The following is a 21,198-nucleotide window of genomic DNA, read 5'->3' as shown; positions in this document are numbered from 1 at the left end:
TGTGAGTTCCATCCCCAGCACCCACTTAAAGCCTGACCCATGCATCTCTGAGCCCAGTGATCCCATGGCAATGGGAGGTAGGGCCAGGAGAATTGTGAAGCCTGCAGGCCAGCTACATATTACTAAACATTGATTAGGACCCAGATGTAAGATGAGATAGGAAGAGACGGACAAGTCACATGTGATTCTCGTTCTATAGAAACAAGAGCACAAGTGGCCGTGGTGTCAATGTCCTCTGAGGTATTAACTAAGTTTCTTTTTAAAAAAAATTTACTTATTTGATGGAGAGAGGGGAAGGGAGGGAGGGAGAGAATGGGCAGGCCAGGGCCTCCAGCCACTGCAAACAAATTCCAGATGCTTGCACCCCCTTGTGCATCTGGCTTACATGGGTCCTGGAGAGTCGAACCAGAATCCTTTGGCTTTGCAGGCAAATGCCTTAACTGCTAAGCCATCTCTCCAGCCCCCAAGTTTCTTTTTTTAAAAATATTAGTTTGTTTGCAAGCGAAGAGACAGAGAGAATGGGTGCACTAGGCCTCCAGCCGCTGCAAACAAACTAGATGCATGCACCACCTTGTGCATCTTACATGGGTTCTGGGGAACCGAACCTGAGTTGTTAGGCTTTATAGGCGAATGGCTTTACCACTGAGCCATCTCTCCAGCCTGCTGTTAACCAAGTTTCTATGTATGTTTGCCAGCTTACTTCCAGTATTCCTTTTTCGCTGACCATGTGCGTGCATACATGCACATATATGAAGTTGCTTGTAATCTGCAGAGGAATGGCATCCCAGCATGGAAAATGCCTCTCCTAGAGAGTGAGGGGAGGAACAGCCCACCTCACTCCACCTCCTCCTTCTCCCACGGTGACAGTCACCATGGACAATCATATCTCGTGCATACTTTCTAACTTGCTCCATTTGTTAAATGTCACAGATTCACAAGGAAGTGAAAAACCTGAAAACAAGGCCCTGGCTTCAAATCTGCCGGCAAACAGAGCCCCTCTCTGGAGACTGCCCCTACAGAGGGGCCCCGGAGCCCAGGCAGCCAGGTGAGCGATGCAAGCCCCAAGGCTTCCCAGGAGCTACAGGGCTCTGTGTGTGCGTGTGTGCATGTGTGTGTGTGTGTTACACACATGTCGCAGTGCATGTGTGGAAGTCAGAGGACAACTGTGAGGTGTCGGTTCTCTCCTTCCACCTTGTTTGAGATAGGATATCTCTTTGGTGGTGTTTTGCTGCTGCAAGGGCCCGTCCAGCTGGCTGTGCATTGCTAATCTATTTCCATCAGTCTGTAGTTTATCTTTTTATTATCTTCTTTCAAGTGAGCATATTTTTTTTGTATCTAGACTCATGCTGATTTATCAGCCTCCTGTGTTGTTTATCATTCTCTATGCTTTCTAACAAGTATTTAAGTTCTTCCAAGAAGCACCTCCATTTAGCCTCACATGTATGTCTCTGTGGTCCATATGGCTGTCCAGCTGCTCTACCGCCACTTACATAAAAGGCCTTCTGTGCCTGTCAATGAATTGCATTGGTGATTTTCCATTCATTTTTGAAATACGAGTCTCATTATGTAGTCCAAGCTGGCCTTGAACTCATGATACTCCTGCTTTAGCTCCTGTCTAAGTGCTGAGATCACAAGCATCAGCCACCATGCTCAATTCATTATGCTTTGTAAAATAATAAATAAATAAACCAGGCATGGTGGCACACATCTTTAATCCCAGCACTCAGGAGGCAGAGGTGGAAGGATCACCATGAATTTGAGGCCACGCTGAGATTACATAGTGAATCCCAGGTCATCCTGGGGTAGAGGGAAACCCTACCTCAAAAAAATCAAAAACCAAACAATAAGACAACTGAAATTTCCAGGGCTGGGAGATGGTTTGGTAGGTAAAACACTCCCCACATAGGCACGAGAACCTCAGTTTGGATCCTCTGCATCTACACAAAAGCCAAGCATTGTGTCGCGTGCCTGGAATCTCAGCACTGGGGAGGTAGAGGCAAGAGGATTCTGAATCAGAGAGTTCCTGGTTCAGTGAGAGACCTTGGCTCAAGAAAACAAAGTGGGAGGGAGCTGGAGGGATGGCTTAGCAGTTAAGTGCTTGCCTGTGAAGCCTAAGGACCCTGGTTCCCCATGACCCATGTAAGCCAAATGCACAAGGGGGCACATGCATCTAGAGTTTGTTTGCAATGACTGGAGCCCCTGATGTAGCCATTCTCTCTCTCTCTCTCTCTCTCTCTCTCTCTGTCTGTTGCTCTCAAATAAATAAAAAATATTTTAAAAAAATTTTTTAAAAAGAAAACAAGGTGGAAGAGCAATTGAGGAAGACACCTGACATAGACTTCTGGCTTATACACACACACACATGAATACACATACACATATATATGCAGGCCATAAACACACATACACAATTTTTAAAATATTTTTTTTGTTTACTTATATTTACTTACTTGAAAGTGACAAAGAGAGAAAGAGGCAGGTGGAGAGAGAGAGAGAATGGGCACGCCAGGGCTTCCAGCCACTGCAAACGAACTCCAGACTCATGTGCCTCCTTGTGCATCTGGCTAACATGGGTCCTGGGGAATGGAGCCTCAAACGGGGGTCCTTAGGCTTCACAGGCAAACGCTTAACCGCTAAGCCATCTCTCCAGCCCACATACACATTTTTAGTAGCCGCAGACAGGTGGTCTATTTCTAGACCCGCAGGTGGCTCAGGGTCTAGTGTGCCCTCACACCAGTGCCACACTGGCTTAGATTCTACAGCTTGGAATCTGGTAGTGTGAGCCCTCCCACTTGGTTCTTTTTAAAGACAGACTTCACTATTTTAAGTCCTTTGTGTTCTCATATGAATTTTAGAATCAGTATGTCAATTTCTACCCCCCAAAAAATGTCTGTGAGGATTGCAATTGAAATGTTATCCTTACCTTTATATTGGAGAATCTTTGGCTCCTTAAGCAATTCAATCTATGAATATACCCTAACTTTCTATTTATTTAGGTGTTTTAAAAATTAATGCAAGCCGGGCGTGGTGGCGCACGCCTTTAATCCCAGCACTTGGGAGGCAGAGGTGGGAGGATTGCCATGAATTCGAGGCCACCCTGAGACTCCATAGTGAATTCCAGGTCAGCCTGGGCTAGAGTGAGACCCTCCCTCGGAAAACCAAAAAAAATAAATAAAATTAAGCCAAGCAATGATTTGTAGATGTTAGTGTACATGTAAATATTTTATGTATATTTTAATTAAATTTGTCCTAGGAGTTTCATTCTTTTTGATCTTATTTGAAATGTCAGCGTTTTATAATTTATTAATTATTTGTTGATGAACAAAATATCTTGGCTGCATGTAAAAACGCAATTAACTTGATAATATGTGGAGATACGGTTAACTTTTACAAGTTCATTCTGTGATCTTGACACATTTGCTTATTAGCTCTCATTTTTCCTATATGTCTCTGGATTTTTCATGAAGAGTCCCTCCTGCCATCTGTGAACCGAGTTCCATTGCTTTCTTTGCGATCTTCATGCCTTTCATTTGCTTTTCCTGCCGTATTCCACTGGCAAGGAAGCAGGGAGGAGCTTTATGCTAGCGACAGGAAGCGTCTTTGTTTTGTCCTCTGGTCAAGGTTGCTTTGATGGCAAAGGCCGGAGCCTATTGGAACTTGCTCAGGTAAGCGAGGGATACGAGAAGAACGTTGGAATCCCAAAACGTAGCGGAAGGTGCTATCTTCACAGATGGAAAAATTGACAGGAGAGAGTCGTGTCACCATTTTCTCTGGAGCCAATCCTCCCAGCTTCTCTTGCCAGCAGCCTGGTCCTGTTTCTCCACTCAAACCAGCTTGTTTTCCCTGCTTGCCCTTCACCTTTTGCCAGTGCGACCTCTCAGCTTGGCTCCCTTTGCATTGTTTTAGAGAAGAAGAATTTCTAAGGGAAAGACTTTGGTGATGCTCCTGGGGTCGGCTTTTGGTCTCTAAGTCAATCAACTAAAAGAACAAGGGGGCTGGAGGGATGGCTTAGCAGTTAAGGTGTTTGCCTGCAAAGCCAAAGGACCCAGGTTCTATTCCCCAGGACCCACATTAGCCAGATGCACAAGGGGGTGCACGCATCTGGAGTTCGTTTGCAGTGGCTGGAGGCCCTGGAGCACCCATTCTCTCTCTTCTCTCCCCCTCTTTCTCTGTCAAATAAATAAATAAATAAAAATACAATATTAAAAATAAATAAATAAATAAAAGAGCAAGGGTCAGGACTGTTGAGCCATTCCCACTGCTTCGACGGGAGCGCCGTCTGGAAGAACCAAGAAAAGCCAGGTGCTTTTCATGCTGCGGGGACGAAGCACTGGGCCAAAAGCACAGGGAGAGAGAGAGAGAGAGAAAGAGGCAGATAGAGAGAGAGAGAATGGGTGTGCCAGGGCCTTCAGCCACTGCAAATGAACTCCAGATGCAGGTGCCCCCTTGTGCATCTGGCTAACGGGGGTCCTGGGGAATCAAGCCTTGAACCAGGGTCCTTAGGCTTCACAGGCAAGCGCTTAACCACTAAGCCATTTCTCCAGCCCCCAAAGGCTGGGGTTTTCAGAGACCTGTGTTGTGGGTAAGACTCTGCTCTCGAGTTTCTGAGACATGGGTGGTGCTGATACAGGACATGTGATTGCTTCTCAGTGGACAGTGCCTGTCCCACAGACTCTGGAATCATCCACAGCTCACCCAATGTGTTCGACAAGCCCTCTTCCCTGTGCCATCAAGCAGTGGAAGCCACAACGCTGCCAGCTGGGCTAGGTGGCAGGAGGGAGGCAGTCTCAGAACAGGTGTTATTTACAGAGGAATGCGAGGAGGGACTTGTGTTTGGTCTGTGCTGTTATACAGACTCGTTATAATATATAATTGTTATCTCTGTTACATTCCTTTTCCTGGGAACTCAATTCCTTTTCCCTAGGGTAGAGAGGACAATAGAGTCTAGAAAGGCTTGGTGAACCACTGGTTCTAGTGGGGTAACTTACAGGAGCATGGGTGACAAAGGCAGCTTGTTCTGTGACCCCTCACAAGAGTATGACGAGAGTGCCCTGTGGGGCTTGCAGGCAGCTGACCTACCAATCTCCTCTTCCTCAGCACCTGTTCACTATGTGTGCAACCTCCAGGTGGGCCTCTGGAGTCTTGCAAGTTTCTTGTGAGTTTCAGCGCCTCTAGAGCCTCCCTCCTCCCTCTCGGAGGGAATGATGGTTTAATCCCCCATGGAACAGCTATACAATGACTTGTCATTATCCCATTTCACAGATCAGTTAACTAAGACTCGGCACAACATAGAGCCTAGTCTGAGGCAGCTAGACGCTAGAATCCAGAATTGTTTTGAGGGCTTTTGTTGTCATTTTGATGTATGAGACAGGGTCTCACTCTGTAGCCCAGGCTGGTCGTAAACCTATGATGATACTCCTGTCTTAGCCTCCTGAGTTCTGAGATTACAGACATAAGGCACCAGATCCACATGAATCTAAAGGCTTCTAACTCCACATTCCAGAATCTCCCACTCGCTCCAGGCAGCCCAAAGGAGGTACGGCCTGAGTCATCTAGGATCTCCAGCTGCACAAGATATAAATAAAACTCTAGTATATGCTTTTAGTTTTTTATGTTTTGTTTTGTTTTTTTCAAGGTAGGGTCTCATTCTAGCCCAGGCTGACCTTCAATTCACTATGTAGTTCCAGTGTGGCCTCGAACTCAAGGTGATCCTCCTACCTCTGCCTCCTGAGCGCTGGGATTAAAGGCCTGTGCCACCACACACAGCAGTATATGCTTTTTAAAAAATATTTTGGGGGAGCTGGGGAGATGGCTTAGCAGTTAAGTGCTTGCCTGTGAAACCTAAGGACCCCGACTTGAGGCTTGATCCCCCAGGACCCACGTAAGCCAGACGCACGAGGTGATGCATGCATCTGGAGTTTGTTTGCAGTGGCTGGAGGCCCTGCCATGCCCATTCTCTATCTATCTGCCTCTTCATCTGTCACTCTCAAATAAATAAAAATAAACAATTTTTTTAAAATTTTGTTATTTACTTTTGAGAGAGAGAGAATAAGCATGCCAGAGCCTTCAGCCACTGCCAATGAACTCCAGACAGGTGTACTCCCTTGGGGGTACGTGTGAAATTGCACACTTGCGTCACTGTGCATCTGGCTACGTGGGACCTGGAGATTTAAACATGAGTTCTTAGGCTTCACAGGCAAGCACCTTAACTGCCAAGCCATCTCTCCAGCCCAGTATATGCTTTAAAAAAGAAAAAAGAAACTATTTTATTCATTTATTTATTTACAAGCAAAGAGAGAGAGAAGAAAAGAGAGACAGAGAATGGGCATGCCAGGGCCTCTAGCCACTGCACACAAACTCCAGAAACGTGCACCCTTTGGCTTTATGTGGGTACTGAGGAATTGAACCCAGGTCATTAGGCTTTGCAAACAAGTGCCTTAACTGCTGAGCCATCTCTCCAGCCCAGTGTATGTTTTTGATTTTTTTTAAAGTTTTTTGAGGTAGGGTTTCACTCTGGCCCAGGCTGACCTGGAATTCACTATGTAGTCTCAAGCTGTCCTCAAATGCATAGTGATCCTCCTGCTTTTGTCTCCCCGAGTGCTGGGATTAAAGGTGTGTACCACCATGCCCAGCTCAGTATATGCTTTAATAACTTGATATTTAGTATGCAAAACTAAGCTACATCATGAAATTTTACATGGAGGGATTATTCTGCATTAACTAAGCTAGCATCGGCCTTAAAATATGAGTCCACTGACCTTACTCTCCTGGCAATGTTCTGGGGGAAATTGCAGGAGTTCATTGTTCTGAGACCATCGGCCTACACTGATCCATTGAGTCACCCCAGGGCTGTGCTCAGCAGGGGTGCGAGCAGCTCTGCTCTGCTCTGCTGGCTGGAGCCACACTTCATAGCTAATCAAATACTGTCACTGTAATCCATGGGTGTATAGCACCGTGGGTCTTGGACTGCTGGTAGTGGGGCAGGGGCGATTTCCATGTAGGAAACTCTTTGTTTCCATGGAAACATACACAGAAAAATCCATGGGGAAGTTTGTTCATCAATCCTAGTAGCCAGTAATCCTAGTTGCTATGAGAGTCTTATAGTAAGAGAGAAGGAAGGAAGCAAAGAAGAAAGGGAAGGAAGGAAGGGAGGAGGGAGAGAGGGAAAGGAATCCATTAAAATACTTAATAAGTTGTATCAACCATTTGCAATGTACAGACCCCAGTTGAATCCTTTAAAAAATTTTTTGAATTTATTTGAGAGACAGAGAAAGAGGCAGATGAGAAAGAAAAAAAGAGGGAAAGAAAAAGGGTGTGCTGGGCCTCCAACCACTATAAACAAACTTCAGACACATGTGCCACCCTGTGCATCTGGCTTATGTGGGTCCTGGGAAAACAAATCTGAGTCCTTAGGCTTTTCAGGCAAGCACCTTAGCCACTAGGCAATCTCCCCAGCCCACAAATCCATTTTCTTTTTTATTTTTATATAAACACACTGTGGACGGGAGAGTTAAATGGTAGGGAAATCTGAACACAGGTCAGATATTTGATGGTGATAAGAAGTTTTTCCACTGGACATTCTAATTATATTATAACTATTCTTTTTAGTCATATATAAGTCTTTGTGCCTTTTAGAGAGAGAGATGCTGAAATATTTTGGACGAGATGATATGATGTCCCACATTTGTTTCAAAATAATGCAGGCTAAGGAAGGCGTGGGTGGAAGTAGAGATGAAAGATAGCCCATGAGTTAAGAGCTGTCGCAGCTGGGTTTTCTCTATGCATATGTATGTGGTGCGAGTGTGTATGTTCACATGCGTGCAAGCATGCGTAAGTGCAGGTGCATATGCATGTGTGTGCGTGAGCCTGTGGGAGCCAGAAGGTGACATTGGTGTCCTCCTCAATTGCTGTCCTCAATATTTAGTGAGACAGAGGAGGCTCTTACTTGAACCCAGAGTTTGCCAGTTCAGCTAGTCTCTCCAGGCAGCCTGCCCCAGGGATCTCTGCCTCTGTCTCCGGAGTGCTGGGAGCCAGGCAGGCACCACCACCGCACCCGGCATTTCTGCGGATTCTCGGGATCTGAACTCTGGTCCTCACACTAACCGGGCAAGGGCTTTATCCTCTGAGCCATTTCCCCAGCCCCAGAGTAGGTATTCGATTGCATCAGAGTTTTCCATCTACTTGAGAATATGTTTGAAATTGTCTACTAAAAAATTTATTTTTGTTAGGTTCATTTTTTTAAAGTTAAAAAATTATATTTAAAAGCTGGAGGGATGGCTTAGCGGTTGAGGTGCTTGCCTACAAAGCCAAAGGACCCAGGTTCAACACCCCAGGGTCCATGTAAGCCAGCTGCACAAGGTGGCACATGCATCTGGAGTTTGTTTGCAGTGGCTGAAGGCCCTGGCATGACATTCTCTTTCTCTCTCTCTCTTAAATAAATAAATAAATAAATAAATAAAAATTTTGAATGTTTTAAAAAATTATATTTAAGCTGGGTGTGGGGATGCATGCCTTTAATCCCAGCACTCAGAAGGCAGAGGTAGGTGGATTGCTGTGAGTTCAAGGCCACCCTGTGACTACATAGTGAACTCCAGGTCAGCCTGGACTAGATTGCGACCCTACCTTGAAAAAACAAAACAAAACAAAATCTATATTTACTTACTTATCTATTTATTCAATGGTCAAGTTGGAACCCACGACCTGATATGTACTAAGAAAATACTTTGCCACCGAGCTACATCCCCCAACCCTAAAATAAAAAGGGGCTGGAGAGATGGCTCAGCAGTTAAAGCACTTGACTACAATGCCTAAAGACCAGGGCTCGATTCCCCGGTTCCCACACAAAGCCAGATGCACAAAGTGGTGCATGCATCTGGAGTTCATTTACAGTGGCTAGAGGCCCTGGTGTGCCTGCTCTCTCCCCTTACAAATAAATTAATAAAATATTTAAAAAAATAAAAGGCAAAAGACAGGGGCTTCTGCAAAATGGCCCTGCTTCTGGGTCCCTGAGACCATGTCTAATTCTCCAGATGCTTGGCATAGCCATCAGCTCTTCCCTTTCACCTTGGTGGCCCAGAGGGCACTGGGCTTGGCAGATTTCGTTTCTTCATAAGCACCTAGCCCACGCCTGGGACACACCCATGGGCTCTGAACTCGCAAAGGATCGACGAACGCTTGCCTGCAGTTGACAGAGATTGGGATCTGGAAACTCTTGGCTTATGACTTCCCAGGGAACATTTGTGTAGTATGGGACCAGCAGTGACCCAGGACTAGGCATGGCTCTTGCAAAGCAGGGTCATAATGTTCCCGGAACAGGTGAAGAGCCCCGGGGCCGCTGCAGGAATCCGAGGCACGGGGGCTCACACCGCTGTCTCAGAGAGAACGCACGCGTCCTCTCCTGACCGAGAAGGAGACCATGTCCCTCAGCAAGGGACCAGAACAGAGCCATAAGTCAATCTCCTCCCTGCCACACTGCCGTGTGGGTGTTTGCTGATGTCCCCACCCTGCAGACTGCAAGAGAAGACCACTAGGATGCAGAAAGGACTTTGGGCCCTCTGCCAGTCTTGAAAAGAGGCTGGTTTTGCTTGCTTGTTTGATTTTTCTGTTTGTTTCTTAGGTTTTTTCAAGGTAGGGTCTCACTCTAGCCCAGGCTGACCTAAAATTCACTGCATAGTCTCAGCGTGGCCTTGAACTTACGGCAATCCTCCTACCTCTGCCTCCTGAGTGCTGGGATTAAAGGTGTGCGCCACCATGCCTGCTGAGGCTAGGCTATGACTTCTATGTCTGAAATTATTTCTATTTTCACACTGTCTCAGAACAAATGTAAAAAATTTATATATATATATATATATATACTTTTGACCACTTTAGCTTATTTTAGCTTATTTTCAGTAGTTCTAAACCATTTTCGCCTTCCACAAGGCCTCATAGAAGTGGGCCACAGTGGAAGTAGCTATTTAGGTGTGGTCCGGGTGAATGTGACTCTTCAGCTGTCTCTTCCCCCAGCCAGGCATGGGCTTGCTGGTTAGACATCCAAGTCCAAAGGGAACCAGACAGAGAGGCTTAGAACTCCCAAAGACTCTGGTAGGGAGGGCTGGAAGGCATTGCCCCAAGGGATCTGCTCCCTCCTCTGCCATTTACTAATAAGGTACAGGCCGGGCAGTGGGTCAGTGGTGGGAAACTTGTCTAGCAAATAGGCTTGGAGAGGCCTGAGCTAGAAGAATGGATTTTTTTTTTTTTTTTGAGGCCTTTAAAAAAGAGAAAGAGAGAGAGTGACAGAGAAAATTGGCGCACCAGGACCTCGGCCAGTGTAATCTAACTCCAGATGCATGCGTCACCTTGTGACCTTGCATGTACATCACCTTGTGCGTCTGGCTTATGTGGGATCTGGAGAGTTGAACCTGGGTCCTTAGGCTTCACAGGCAAGTGCCTTAACCACAAAACCATCATCTTCTGCCCAAATTATGGATTTTGACTTCCTCATAATTTACCTACTCATAATTTTATCTTTATGGCTTTGACTTATTGATACCTTAAAACATGTCATTTATTTATTTGTGAGGGGTGGCATGCATGCCATGTTGCACATATGGAAGCCAGAGGATAAGTTTAAGGTGTCTGTGCTCCACCTTCTTTGAATCTCTTGGCACTGCAAATGAACATCAGAGGAGCTGGCCAGTGAGCTTTGGAATCTCCTGGCTCCACCTTCCATTGCTGGAAGTGCATCGGTATCACAGACGCACGCACCACTTTGCGGTCTTGTATCCTACTGGTTATAGCTTTTGCTAATTCTTTTGGATTCTTCATTGAAGTTTTACCTGATGGTCTAGTTCCAGAGAGGGTATGGGAGCTACAGTGTGTGAAATCGGACTCTCAGCTTCAGAATCTGTCCTGCCCTCTCTTAAGGAGGCCCAGCCACATCCTCATAGAAGCAAGTCCCAGTACAGGCTGAGAGCAGAATGAGTCCAAATAGAGCCCTGGATCTTCCCCATGCTGAGTCCTAACCCATTCTGTTTCTGTAACAAAATATCTAGACTGGACTAGAGAAAAGAAATGTATACTTCACTGTTCTACAGGCTGGGAAGTCCAGGGCAAGGCAGTGGCACTTGGCAAGGATCTTTCTGCTACATCTGGGCATGCTCAGGGCATCCCATAGCAAGACAGGATAAGCAGGCCAGCTCTGGTCTCTTTCCCTTCTTTTTATAAAGCCACTAATATCATCTTGGGTACTAACCTCAACTAACCAAAAAATTGCCAGTCAAATCTTCCACCTCCAGTCACTCTTTATTTATTTATTTAGTTAGTTTTTTGAGGCAGGGTCTCGCTCTAGCCCAGGCTGACCTGGAATTCACTATGGAGTCTCAGGGTAGCCTCGAACTCATAGAAATCCTCCTACCTCTGCCTCCTGAGTACTGGGATTAAAGGCATGCACCACCACACCCTGCCAGTTATTCTTAACTGTGAGTTTGGGACTAAGTTTCCAACATGGGAGTGAACATCTTGTGTCTGGAGAACACATTAAAATAATAGCCTTGGGTTGGTTTAGCAGTTAAAGGCAATTGTATGCAAAGCTTGCCAGCCCTGGTTCAATTCCCCAGTACCCACACAAAGCCAGATGCACAAAGTGGCGCATGCATATGGGGTTTATTTGCAATAGCTAGATGCCCTGGTATGTTCATATACACACACACATATTCTCTCCTTCAAATAAATAAATAAAAATGTTTTAAACCATAACATGCTACATACTGGCATGTAGTCTCTGGTAAATAACTCTCTCCCAGACTTCCACTTAAAATGGGGGAGCTGTAGGGTCCATTGCAGAAGAGGTGGCAGAAAGAATGTCAGAGCCCAAAGAAGGGCAGGACTCCTTACAATGCACTTTCCAGACACAAAATGGCCTGGATCTCCATGACCTCGCAGTGCCTGGCACTGCCTACATAAAACCAGCATAACGGGAGGAAAAGATGATGACGTCAAAATAAAAGAGAGACTGGTGGTTGGGGGTATATGATGGAGAGTGGAGTTGTGGAGGGGAAAGTGTGGGGGAGGGAATTACCATGGTTTATTGTCTATAATTATGGAAGTTGTCAGCAATAAATAAATAAGGAAATAAATAAAATGGGACAGCTGAGCCATCCTCAGAAAGTAAATGGGCCAGGCTGCATGTGTGGGCGCTCAGGAGAAGTGCGGCTGACGTAGGGGAGGTTGTGAAAGACCCAGGAATGGTCCCATCCTTATAAAAGTCAAAACAATGATGAGGGCTGGAGAGATGGCTTAGCGGTTAAGCACTTGCCTGTGAAGCCTAAGGACCCCGGTTCGAGGCTCGGTTCCCCAGGTCCCACGTTAGCCAGATGCACAAGGGGGCGCACGCGTCTGGAGTTCGTTTGCAGAGGCTGGAAGCCCTGGCGCGCCCATTCTCTCTCTCTCCCTCTATCTGTCTTTCTCTCTGTGTCTGTCGCTCTCAAACAAATAAATAAAATATTAAAAAAATAAATTAAAAAAAAACAATGATGAGCTCAGCAGGGCAGCCTGCCCCAAGTGCAAAACCTAAATGTAGTCGTAAGAAACATGAGAAGAGCCCAAACTAAGAAATAGTCTCCAAACAAGGGATCTGAAATCTTTTCAAGTGTCCAGGTTACCAGAGCCAACCAAAGATGGAGCCACTGGACAAAGGAAGAGATGGGAGGCTGGTGGTGTGAGGGACCCTGGATTCTGTCATTTTATTAGAAAGGGCCCAATTGGGACAATAGCCCACATCTGAATGGAGTCTAAGGATTAGCTGGTGAGGCTGTATGAAAGATAGCTTTCTGGTTTTGATGGTTATTATTATTATTAATTATTATTTTATCTTATCAGTATCCAATCTTTTGGGACAGAATCTCACACTGTAATCCTGACTGGCTTAGAACTTGCTATATAGCCTAGGCTGGCCTCATATTTGCAGTGATCCTCCTGCCTCTGAGTGCTGGGATCTCAGGAGCTTGGCTTGTTGATGGCTGTGTTTTGGTGACATGGGAGCTAGTCCTGGGTTATAGAAATGGATTTGGGAATTGAGGGGCATCCAGTCAACAACTATCCTACAGTGACTCCAGAAAAGGAAGGAAAAATCCTAGTATTGTATAAGTAACTTCCAATGTTTGATGTTCTTTAAATTGTAAGCAGCAATACTATCTTAAGGGAGAGAAGTACAATGGCTGCAGGCTCTGGATCTAGACTCCTGGGCTTGACCTTAATCAAGTTCCTTAGATGGTCTTTGACTCAGTTTCCCCATACTTATTATTTATTTGTTTATTTATTTGAGGGAGAAAGAGAGAATGGGTACGCCAGGAACTCTAGTCACTGCAAATGAATTCCAGATGCATGCACCACCATGGCTTACATGGGTTATGGGGAGTCAAACTTGGACCTTAGGCTTTGCAGGCAAGTGTCCTAACTGCTAAGCCATCTCTCCAGCCCAGTTTCCCCTTATTTAAATCAGGGATAGGGATGGAGAGATGGCTTATCAGTTAAGGCACTGGCTTGTGAAGCCTAAGGACCCAGGTCCAGTTCCCCAGTAGCCAAATACACAAGGTGGCACGTGCACCTGGAGTTCATTTGCAATGGCTAGAGGATCTGACATGACCATTTTCTCTCTCTTTCCAACTGCCTCTCCCCCTCCCCCAAATAAGTAAATGAATTAAACATATATATATATATATATATATATATATATATATATATATATATATATATATATATCAGGGAGAATAATAATACTAGCTCCTAGAGGCACTATAAAAAATGATAAAGCTGGAGATGGGCATGGTGGCGCATGCCTTTAATCCCAGCACTCAGGAGGCAGAGGTAGGAGAATCGCCATGAGTTCAAGGTCACCCTGAAACTACATAGTGACTTCCAGGTCAGCCTGGGCTATAGTAAGACCCTTCCTTGAAAAACCAATAATAATAATAGTAATAATAAAGCTGGACATGGTGGCCAAGCATATAACACCAGTGCTCAAGAGATTGAGGCAGGGGGACAGAGACAAGCTTGTATCAGCTGCATAGTGAGTTCAGGCCAGCCTGAGCAATGTTGCAGGATTTTGATTCATGGGCTAGAGAGATGGCTCAGCGATCAAGCTGCTTGCCTACAAAGCCTAAGGCCATGGGCTCAATTACCCCATACCCACCAAAGCCAGATGCACAAGGTGGCACATGTGTCTAGAGTTCATTTGCAGTGGATGGAGGCCTTGGTGTGCTCGTTCTCTCTCTATCTGCCTCCCTCTCCCTCTCAAATAAATAAATAAAATATTTTTTAGAAAAGCGAAAAAAAAAAGATTCAGTCTCAAAAATTAATTAATATCTGTAAGGAGCAGAGATCAATGGTTAGTACCTGGCGTGCGTAACTCATTATCATACCTGGATGATTTGAAATTGTTCCTACCACAAGGCCTTGGCACCTGCTGCTCCCCTGCCCCTCCCCCAACGGAAACCTGCATGCCTTCCACTCACCTTCAGTCCTCCCTCAGCTTTTTCCACAAAGGCCTTCTGGTCTATACCCTACCCCTCGAGCTTCTGCATTAGGCTACATTAGAAGCCCCTCTCTTAGGCTCCCATATCACTATATAACATATCTATCACATATACTGGTTGTGGTGGTTTGATTCAGGTGTCCCCCATAAACTTGGGTGTTCTGGATGCTAGGTTCCCAGCTGATGGAGATTTTGGAATTAACATCTCCTGGAGAGAGTGTATTGTTGAAGGCGGGCTTATGGGTGTTACAGCCAGTTTCCCCTTGCCAGTGTTTGGCACACTCTTCTGTTGCTATTGTCCACCTTATGTTGCTCAGGGGTGATGTCCACCCTCTGCTCATGCCATCGTTTTCCGCTGCCATCCCTTCGAGCCTGTGAGCCAAAATAATCCTCTTTTTCCCACAAGCTGCTTAGTTTCTACCAGCAATGCATGCCTGACTACAACACTGGTATATGACTTTTTGGTAACCTTTCTTTTTATGTAAGTTTTGTTTTTATTTATTTTTAACCTTAGAGAAATACTTGGGTGTTTTTATTTATTTATTTTGTTTTTTTGAGGTAGGATCTTGCTGTAGCCCAAGATGGCATTAGTCTCAAACTGACCTCAAACTCACAGCCATCATCCGACCTCAACCTCCAGAAAGAAAGAGAGAGAAGAGAGACAGAGAGAGAAAACAGGCACTTTAGGGGCCTCCAGCTGCTGGAAACAAACTCCAGAGGCATGTGCCACTTAGTGCATCTGGCTTTATGTATGTACTGGGGAATCAGACCCAAGTCATTAGGCTTTGCAAGTAAGAACCTTAACCACTGAGCCATCTCTCTGGCCTCCTATCTTTCATTTAAATCAGCCCATCACCCAAGAACTGGATTGATTTTATATTCATACTCTCATTTTCAGGCTTAAGACAATGAGTGGATAAATAAAGGCCCTGGACGTATGCATCTTCTTTCAGGGGTATATAATGAAGTTGTAGTGTTACCCTCAAAGCTGAGGTTATAACCCTCAAAGCCCGGCTCTCAAAGGCTCCATTCACACTGCCGTCTATGGAGACGGCCCTCCTGAGGCTGGGCAGCACGCACAGCCTGAGCCGCCTTACACTGTAGCCCTGACCGCCAGCGAGCAGTTGCCTCCCTGGACTTGCAGCTCTGCTGTCCACTTATCACCAGGAGGAGTAAATAGGTGTACAGTTAGCAGTTCTGAAATATAGATGATGGTGGTGGTAGTGGGCAGTGGAGGCAATGATGACTTGCGAAGGGGTCAGGCTGTGCAGCCCAGGCTGGCCTCCGCTCACCATCCTGCTGCTTCAGCCTCCCGAGTGCCGGGATTACAGGCAACCGTCACCACACCCGGCCAGGATCATCATTTCCGTAAGCGGTGTCCCTTCTGCCAACATGAGGCAACTGTCTCTTTATAAGCTCACTTACTAAGTACTGCTGCGGCACTGAGCTCCGGGTTCTACCAGAAAATCATGACTGTGTGACTCCGGAGAGCGCTGGCTTCTGCCTCCTGGCAACTTCCCAACAAGACCCTGTAACACAGAGTCGATGTTTCAGGAGCCCTCACTGCGCTTCAGCGGGGTGGCCCTGATGCGCTCCTGCTCAAAAACGACCCCCATTGCCTCCACCACATACACAAAGGGAACGGCAAATGCCCTGGCAAACCCTGAACCGATGTGAGGCAAAGACACCAGCTCTGGCCAGATCACTTTGTAGCAAGGCCTGGCGGCCCACTCCTGCTTTGGACACTCTGGGCTCTGCCCCTGAGCTCTTCCAGGCTGTCCAGGCCTTGGGTGGGGGCCTGATCAGTTGCCCTCTCCCTCTGCTTTTCCCCCAGCTCTGGCAGAAGTGTTTCCACCAAACTGCACTTTCGGGTCATGACGTGCTGCAGAACTTGGCCACTTCCAGGTTCCCTGCTCTGCTGCTGACTGTAGCAATGCAGACCAGAGCCCTCTCCCTGCAGCCCGAGAAGCATGGGAGAGCTGCTGTCTCGCCCCTGGATACTGTCCTGGGATTGTCACTGTGTGTGGGGAGTGGGGGGGGGGGCACGTGCAACAGAGACAGAAAAGAGCAAGGGATGTGGCCCTCGGCACCCTGGTGCAGTCACACACTGAGCCCTGAGAGGGAGCTGGACCCCCTCCCTCCCTCTTCCTTTGCTCTCTCTGACCTGGGTAATTGGCACTCTTGGCCCTGAGTCCTGATTCTGCTCATCATATGGCTGTCAAACTTCCAAATTAAGATTTATGCTCTGTGGTATAGCACAATAGTATGCTCTGTTTTGGCTCAGTTTAATGATGATGCCAGGATGTGGGTCTTCCCAGGTTGTAAGCAGACCACATATACACCAAGAAGCCTGGCCTCAAGACAGATCATCTAGTAGCAAGTGGCTCCTTTGCAAGGTTATCTGTTGTGTGTAGAAAGGGCCAGATGCTGGGAATGGTGGTTCACTCCTCTAATCCCAGCACTAGGGAGGCAGAGGTAGGAGGATCGCTGTGAGTTCAAGGCCACCCTGAGACTACATAGTGAATTCCAAGTCAGCCTGGGATAAAGGGAAACCCTACCTCAAAAAACAAAAAGGAAGGAAGGAAGGAAGGAAGGAAGGAAGGAAGGAAGGAAGGAAGGAAGGAAGGAAGGAAGGGGGTCAGGAAGTACATCTCAGGGCAGCTCATAGCTCCCCCGGCCACACACAGGACTAAAGGACAGCTGTTCCTATGGGGGCCACTATGAAATGGGACCATGGCACTAGTTGCCTTCATAATGTTTCTAGTTTAAAAAATAAATCTGTTTAGAAGCCCACCTCAGGTTGCCACTCCCAGCCTAGTGTTCATACCTAGAGCAGCCGCCAAAGAGCGTGAACGGGGCTGAGTGCTAGCCAATCACGGCTAGATCTGACCGGTATCGACCCTGTACAGCCTCTTTGCCCTGCAGAGGCAGCTTCCGTGAACTCCCATGGCATGCACACGACCTGTGCAGCCTGCCTGGTGGTGAGGAAGCATTGAGGTGGCTGAAGGCTTCCTGCCCACATGAGCTTGGAAATGGAGCCCATGGACCTGGCCAGCAGCTTGCCCACAGTTCAGAAAAGATTCAGAACCACAGGCTTCATGTCCCACAGAAGCTGAGAGAGAACAAGTGTTACTATAGGCTGCTGTCTTTGGTTCTGTTTGTTACACAGCAAAAGATAACAGATACACTGGAAGTATACTTTACTTTATTTTATTTATCCATTTATTTAGTTAGCTAGTTTTTTTCGCGGTAGGGTTTCACTCTAACCCAGGCTGACCTGGAGTTCACTCTGTAGTCTCAGGGTGACCTCTAACTCATGGCATTTCTCCTAACCTCTGCCTCCTGAGCGCTGGAACTAAAGGGGTGCACCAGCACACCTGGTGGGATTATGTTTCAGAAGCTAGGAATAGAGGTGATTCCGGGTGTTCAAAGCCAATTCCAGGCAAGAAAGATGGTACTTTATCACTCTGAGCCTGGCTTTCTCCTGGTCCCCATGCCTGGGATTCCTGGACATTAACTATGTCACCTCCCTCTCCAGTTCCTCTTAGCCCTCAGGCAGTGACTAGCTTTCCATAGCCCTAAATCCTAGCTTCCTTGAAGCAGGCGGGGACAGACTGTAAGGGATCTGTTCCCTGGGGGAGCAGCTGGAGCTGGGACCTCAAGGTGGCAGGCTCACTGACTTCTCCCTCACCCTGTCCTGCTTTTACCCTCTCACTGGCTTCTCCTGGAGCTGTGCCTTACTGAATCACTCATGCTCAGACCTCATGGACACCTGACTCCAGACACCTTTGTTGAAATTTACCACCTTCAAGCAAGAAAGCTATCAGGTTGTTTGGTTTTTGTTTTGTTTTTTGAGGTAGGGTCTCACTCTAGTTAGACTGATCTAGAATTCACCATGTAGTCTCAGGCTGGCCTTGAACTCACAGCAATCTCCTACTTCTTCCTCCCAAGTGCTGGGATTAAAGGCGTGCGCCACCATACCCAACCCAACTACCAGGTTCTTAATTTATTTTTATTTGAGAGAGAAAGAAAGAGGCAAATAAAGAGAGAAAGAGGGAGAGAGAATGGGCATGCCAGGACCTCCAGCTATTGCAAAGGAACTCCAGACGCATGTGCCAACTTGTGTATCTGGCTTACATGGGTGCTAGGGAATCCAACCTGGGTCCTTTGCCTTTTCAGGCAAATGCCTTAACTACTGGGAAATCTCTCCAGCCCCCTACAAGATTCTTAAAGACATGCTTTCAGGTCTGAAGGAATGGCTTAACAGTAAAGGTGCTTGCCTGCAAAACCAAAGGACTCAGGTTCGATTCCCCAGGACCCACATAAGCTAGATGCACAGAGTGGTACATGCATCTGGAGTTCATTTGCAATGGGTGGAGACCCTGGCATCCCTATTCTCTTTCCCTCTCACTCTCTTTCTCTCTGTCAAATAATTAATTTGAAAAATGAAATAAAGTAAAATATTTTTTAAAAAGACATGCTTTTATTCCCAAAAGTAACGAAGATAATTTTTCAGCAAAGACGATATAAGCTTACAAATTCAAAAACGATGTAATTTACCCAGTCATTTTTCAAAAAACAAATTCTTTAAAGAATGTAGAGATGAGATGATGTGCCAGCAAAGAATATGGTCTTTTCAGAACATGCCAGGATAAAACAACCAGTCTCTGGGGACCTGCTGCTTTGGGCCTTTGATGTCAACAGCGGCCACCCAGGAGGACTAGGCCTGACCTTCTGCAGGATGGCGCAACGATCACTCCATAAGTAATGACCGAGGTCTTAAACACTTGGCAGTGACTACAGATTCATCAGGCATTTGTACTTTCATGTTTTTCTGAAGTCTATTCTGGTGGTTTGAGTGTGAAATTCCCCCATAGACTCATGTGCTTGAATCTTCAATCCCAGTCGGTGGTGCTGGTCAGGAAGGTTATGGAACCTTTAGGAAGTGGAGCCCAGTTCAAGGACAAGTGGCACTGGGGACAAGCCTTCAGATTTTCTTTCTTTTTTTTTTAATTTCTTCACTTTTGTAATTTATTGTAACAATTATACAAATAGATTCAGTGAATTTCAGTTCAGGAATATATTGTGCATTGATCATGCCTGCCACCCCGGAAACTTCTCCCTACTTCCCTTCTGCCCCCTTTAGTGCTTTTACTTCGAGATCATCTTTTGTTCCCATATATGAAAACTTCTGAGTCTATGTTCATGAAACTGACAGAACCTCATTCTTTTTTTTTTAAATTTTTTATTTATTTATTTGAGAGCGACAGACACAGAGAGAGAGACAGATAGAGGGAGAGAGAGAAAATGGGCACGCCAGGGCTTCCAGCCTCTGCAAACGAACTCCAGACGCGTGCGCCCCCTTGTGCATCTGGCTAACGTGGGATCTGGGGAACCGAGCCTCGAACCAGGGTCCTTAGGCTTCACAGGCAAGCGCTTAACCGCTAAGCCATCTCTCCAGCCCCAGAACCTCATTCTTAACAGCTGGGCACTGTGGCTTATGTACCATGTTTCTAACCGTCATTTATTGACCAACACTTAAAGCCTTGAACTTTTATAGTCTAGCCCTGCCCTCTTTCTCTCTCGTTCTCTCTCTCCCTCCCTCTCTCTCTCTCTCTCTCTCTCTCTCTCCCTCTCCCTCTTCCTTCCTCCCTGCTAATGTGACAGTACGATGTATCTTCCAGCTGCTGCCATGAAGGATCCTTCCCCCAGAACTGTAAACCACAACCAGCCCCTTTTCCTTCTAAAGCTGCTTCCGGTCTGGTACTTGGTCCCAGTAATGTGAAAGTCAATGATACGCCTGTGATGTCAATCGCACATTAATGAGAAAGAAGCTGAACTGACAGATAGGAGGGGTCTGGTCTTGATGGTGACAGTTTCAAATTACATTGTCTCTGGCAGGGGTTGGGGGACAGGCAAACCGTGACATGAGCTCCTGGCAGTGGACCGCGGTCATAGCAACCACTCAAGACTTCAGACTCTCTCCCTGCCCCGCCCTCTCCAACTGGACCTGTGAAGGGGTGGGGAGGGGGTTCACTTGAGTTCTTGCTTTCTTGGTTGTCTGTTCTGGAAAACCGGAACTCCATTGTCTTGCCAGTAAGGAAGCAAAGGCTGGACAGAAAGACCTGTGAGGTTGCTCTCTGCCTACCCGGTCTCCAGGCTGAGTGAGGCTGCTGGGTGTTGCAGAGCTGGCTCCACCCATGCCCGGTACCCAGCATCAATCACTGCTGCTTTTTCTTTTGTGTGGTTTGGTTTGTTCTGAGATAGGGACGACTATGTCACCCAAGCTGCCTTCAAGCTTATGGTGCTCCTGCCTCGGTCTCCCAAGTGCTGTGATTAAAAGTGTGCTTCAGAGCTGGGGAAATGGCTTAGTGGTTGAGTTGTTTGCCTGCAAAGCCTAAGAACCCCAGTTCAATTCCCCAGGACCTTAGTAAGCCAGATGCATAGGGGTACATGTGTCTGGAGTTCATTTGCAATGGCTGGAGGTCCAGGTGTGCCCATTCTCTCTTTCTCTCTGCCTCTTCCTCTCTCTCTCTCTCTCTCTCTCTCTCTCTCTCTCTCTCTCACACACACACATAAATAAAGAAATAAAATATTCTTAAAAAAAAAAAAAAGCATACTTCAGTATGTCTGGCCCCTCTTTGAGAAACATGTCGTTAGAAGTTAGTTTCTTTCCCGGGGAAGTG

General features: G+C 46.5%; 1 protein-coding gene across 1 annotated transcript in view; it reads left to right on the top strand.

The window, feature by feature from the left end:
- Positions 1-21,198, top strand: part of Ngef (neuronal guanine nucleotide exchange factor) — a 124,848-nt gene that overhangs the window by 43,247 nt on the left and 60,403 nt on the right. The window contains exon 3 of the mRNA XM_004662259.2: positions 931-1,045. Coding sequence (XP_004662316.2) covers positions 931-1,045 — 115 coding nt within the window. The remainder of the gene's footprint in view (positions 1-930; positions 1,046-21,198) is intronic.

This window comes from Jaculus jaculus, chromosome 4, assembly GCF_020740685.1.
Source record: "Jaculus jaculus isolate mJacJac1 chromosome 4, mJacJac1.mat.Y.cur, whole genome shotgun sequence".
Taxonomy (NCBI): domain Eukaryota; kingdom Metazoa; phylum Chordata; class Mammalia; order Rodentia; family Dipodidae; genus Jaculus; species Jaculus jaculus.
This window is presented reverse-complemented; position numbering and strand designations above follow the sequence as displayed.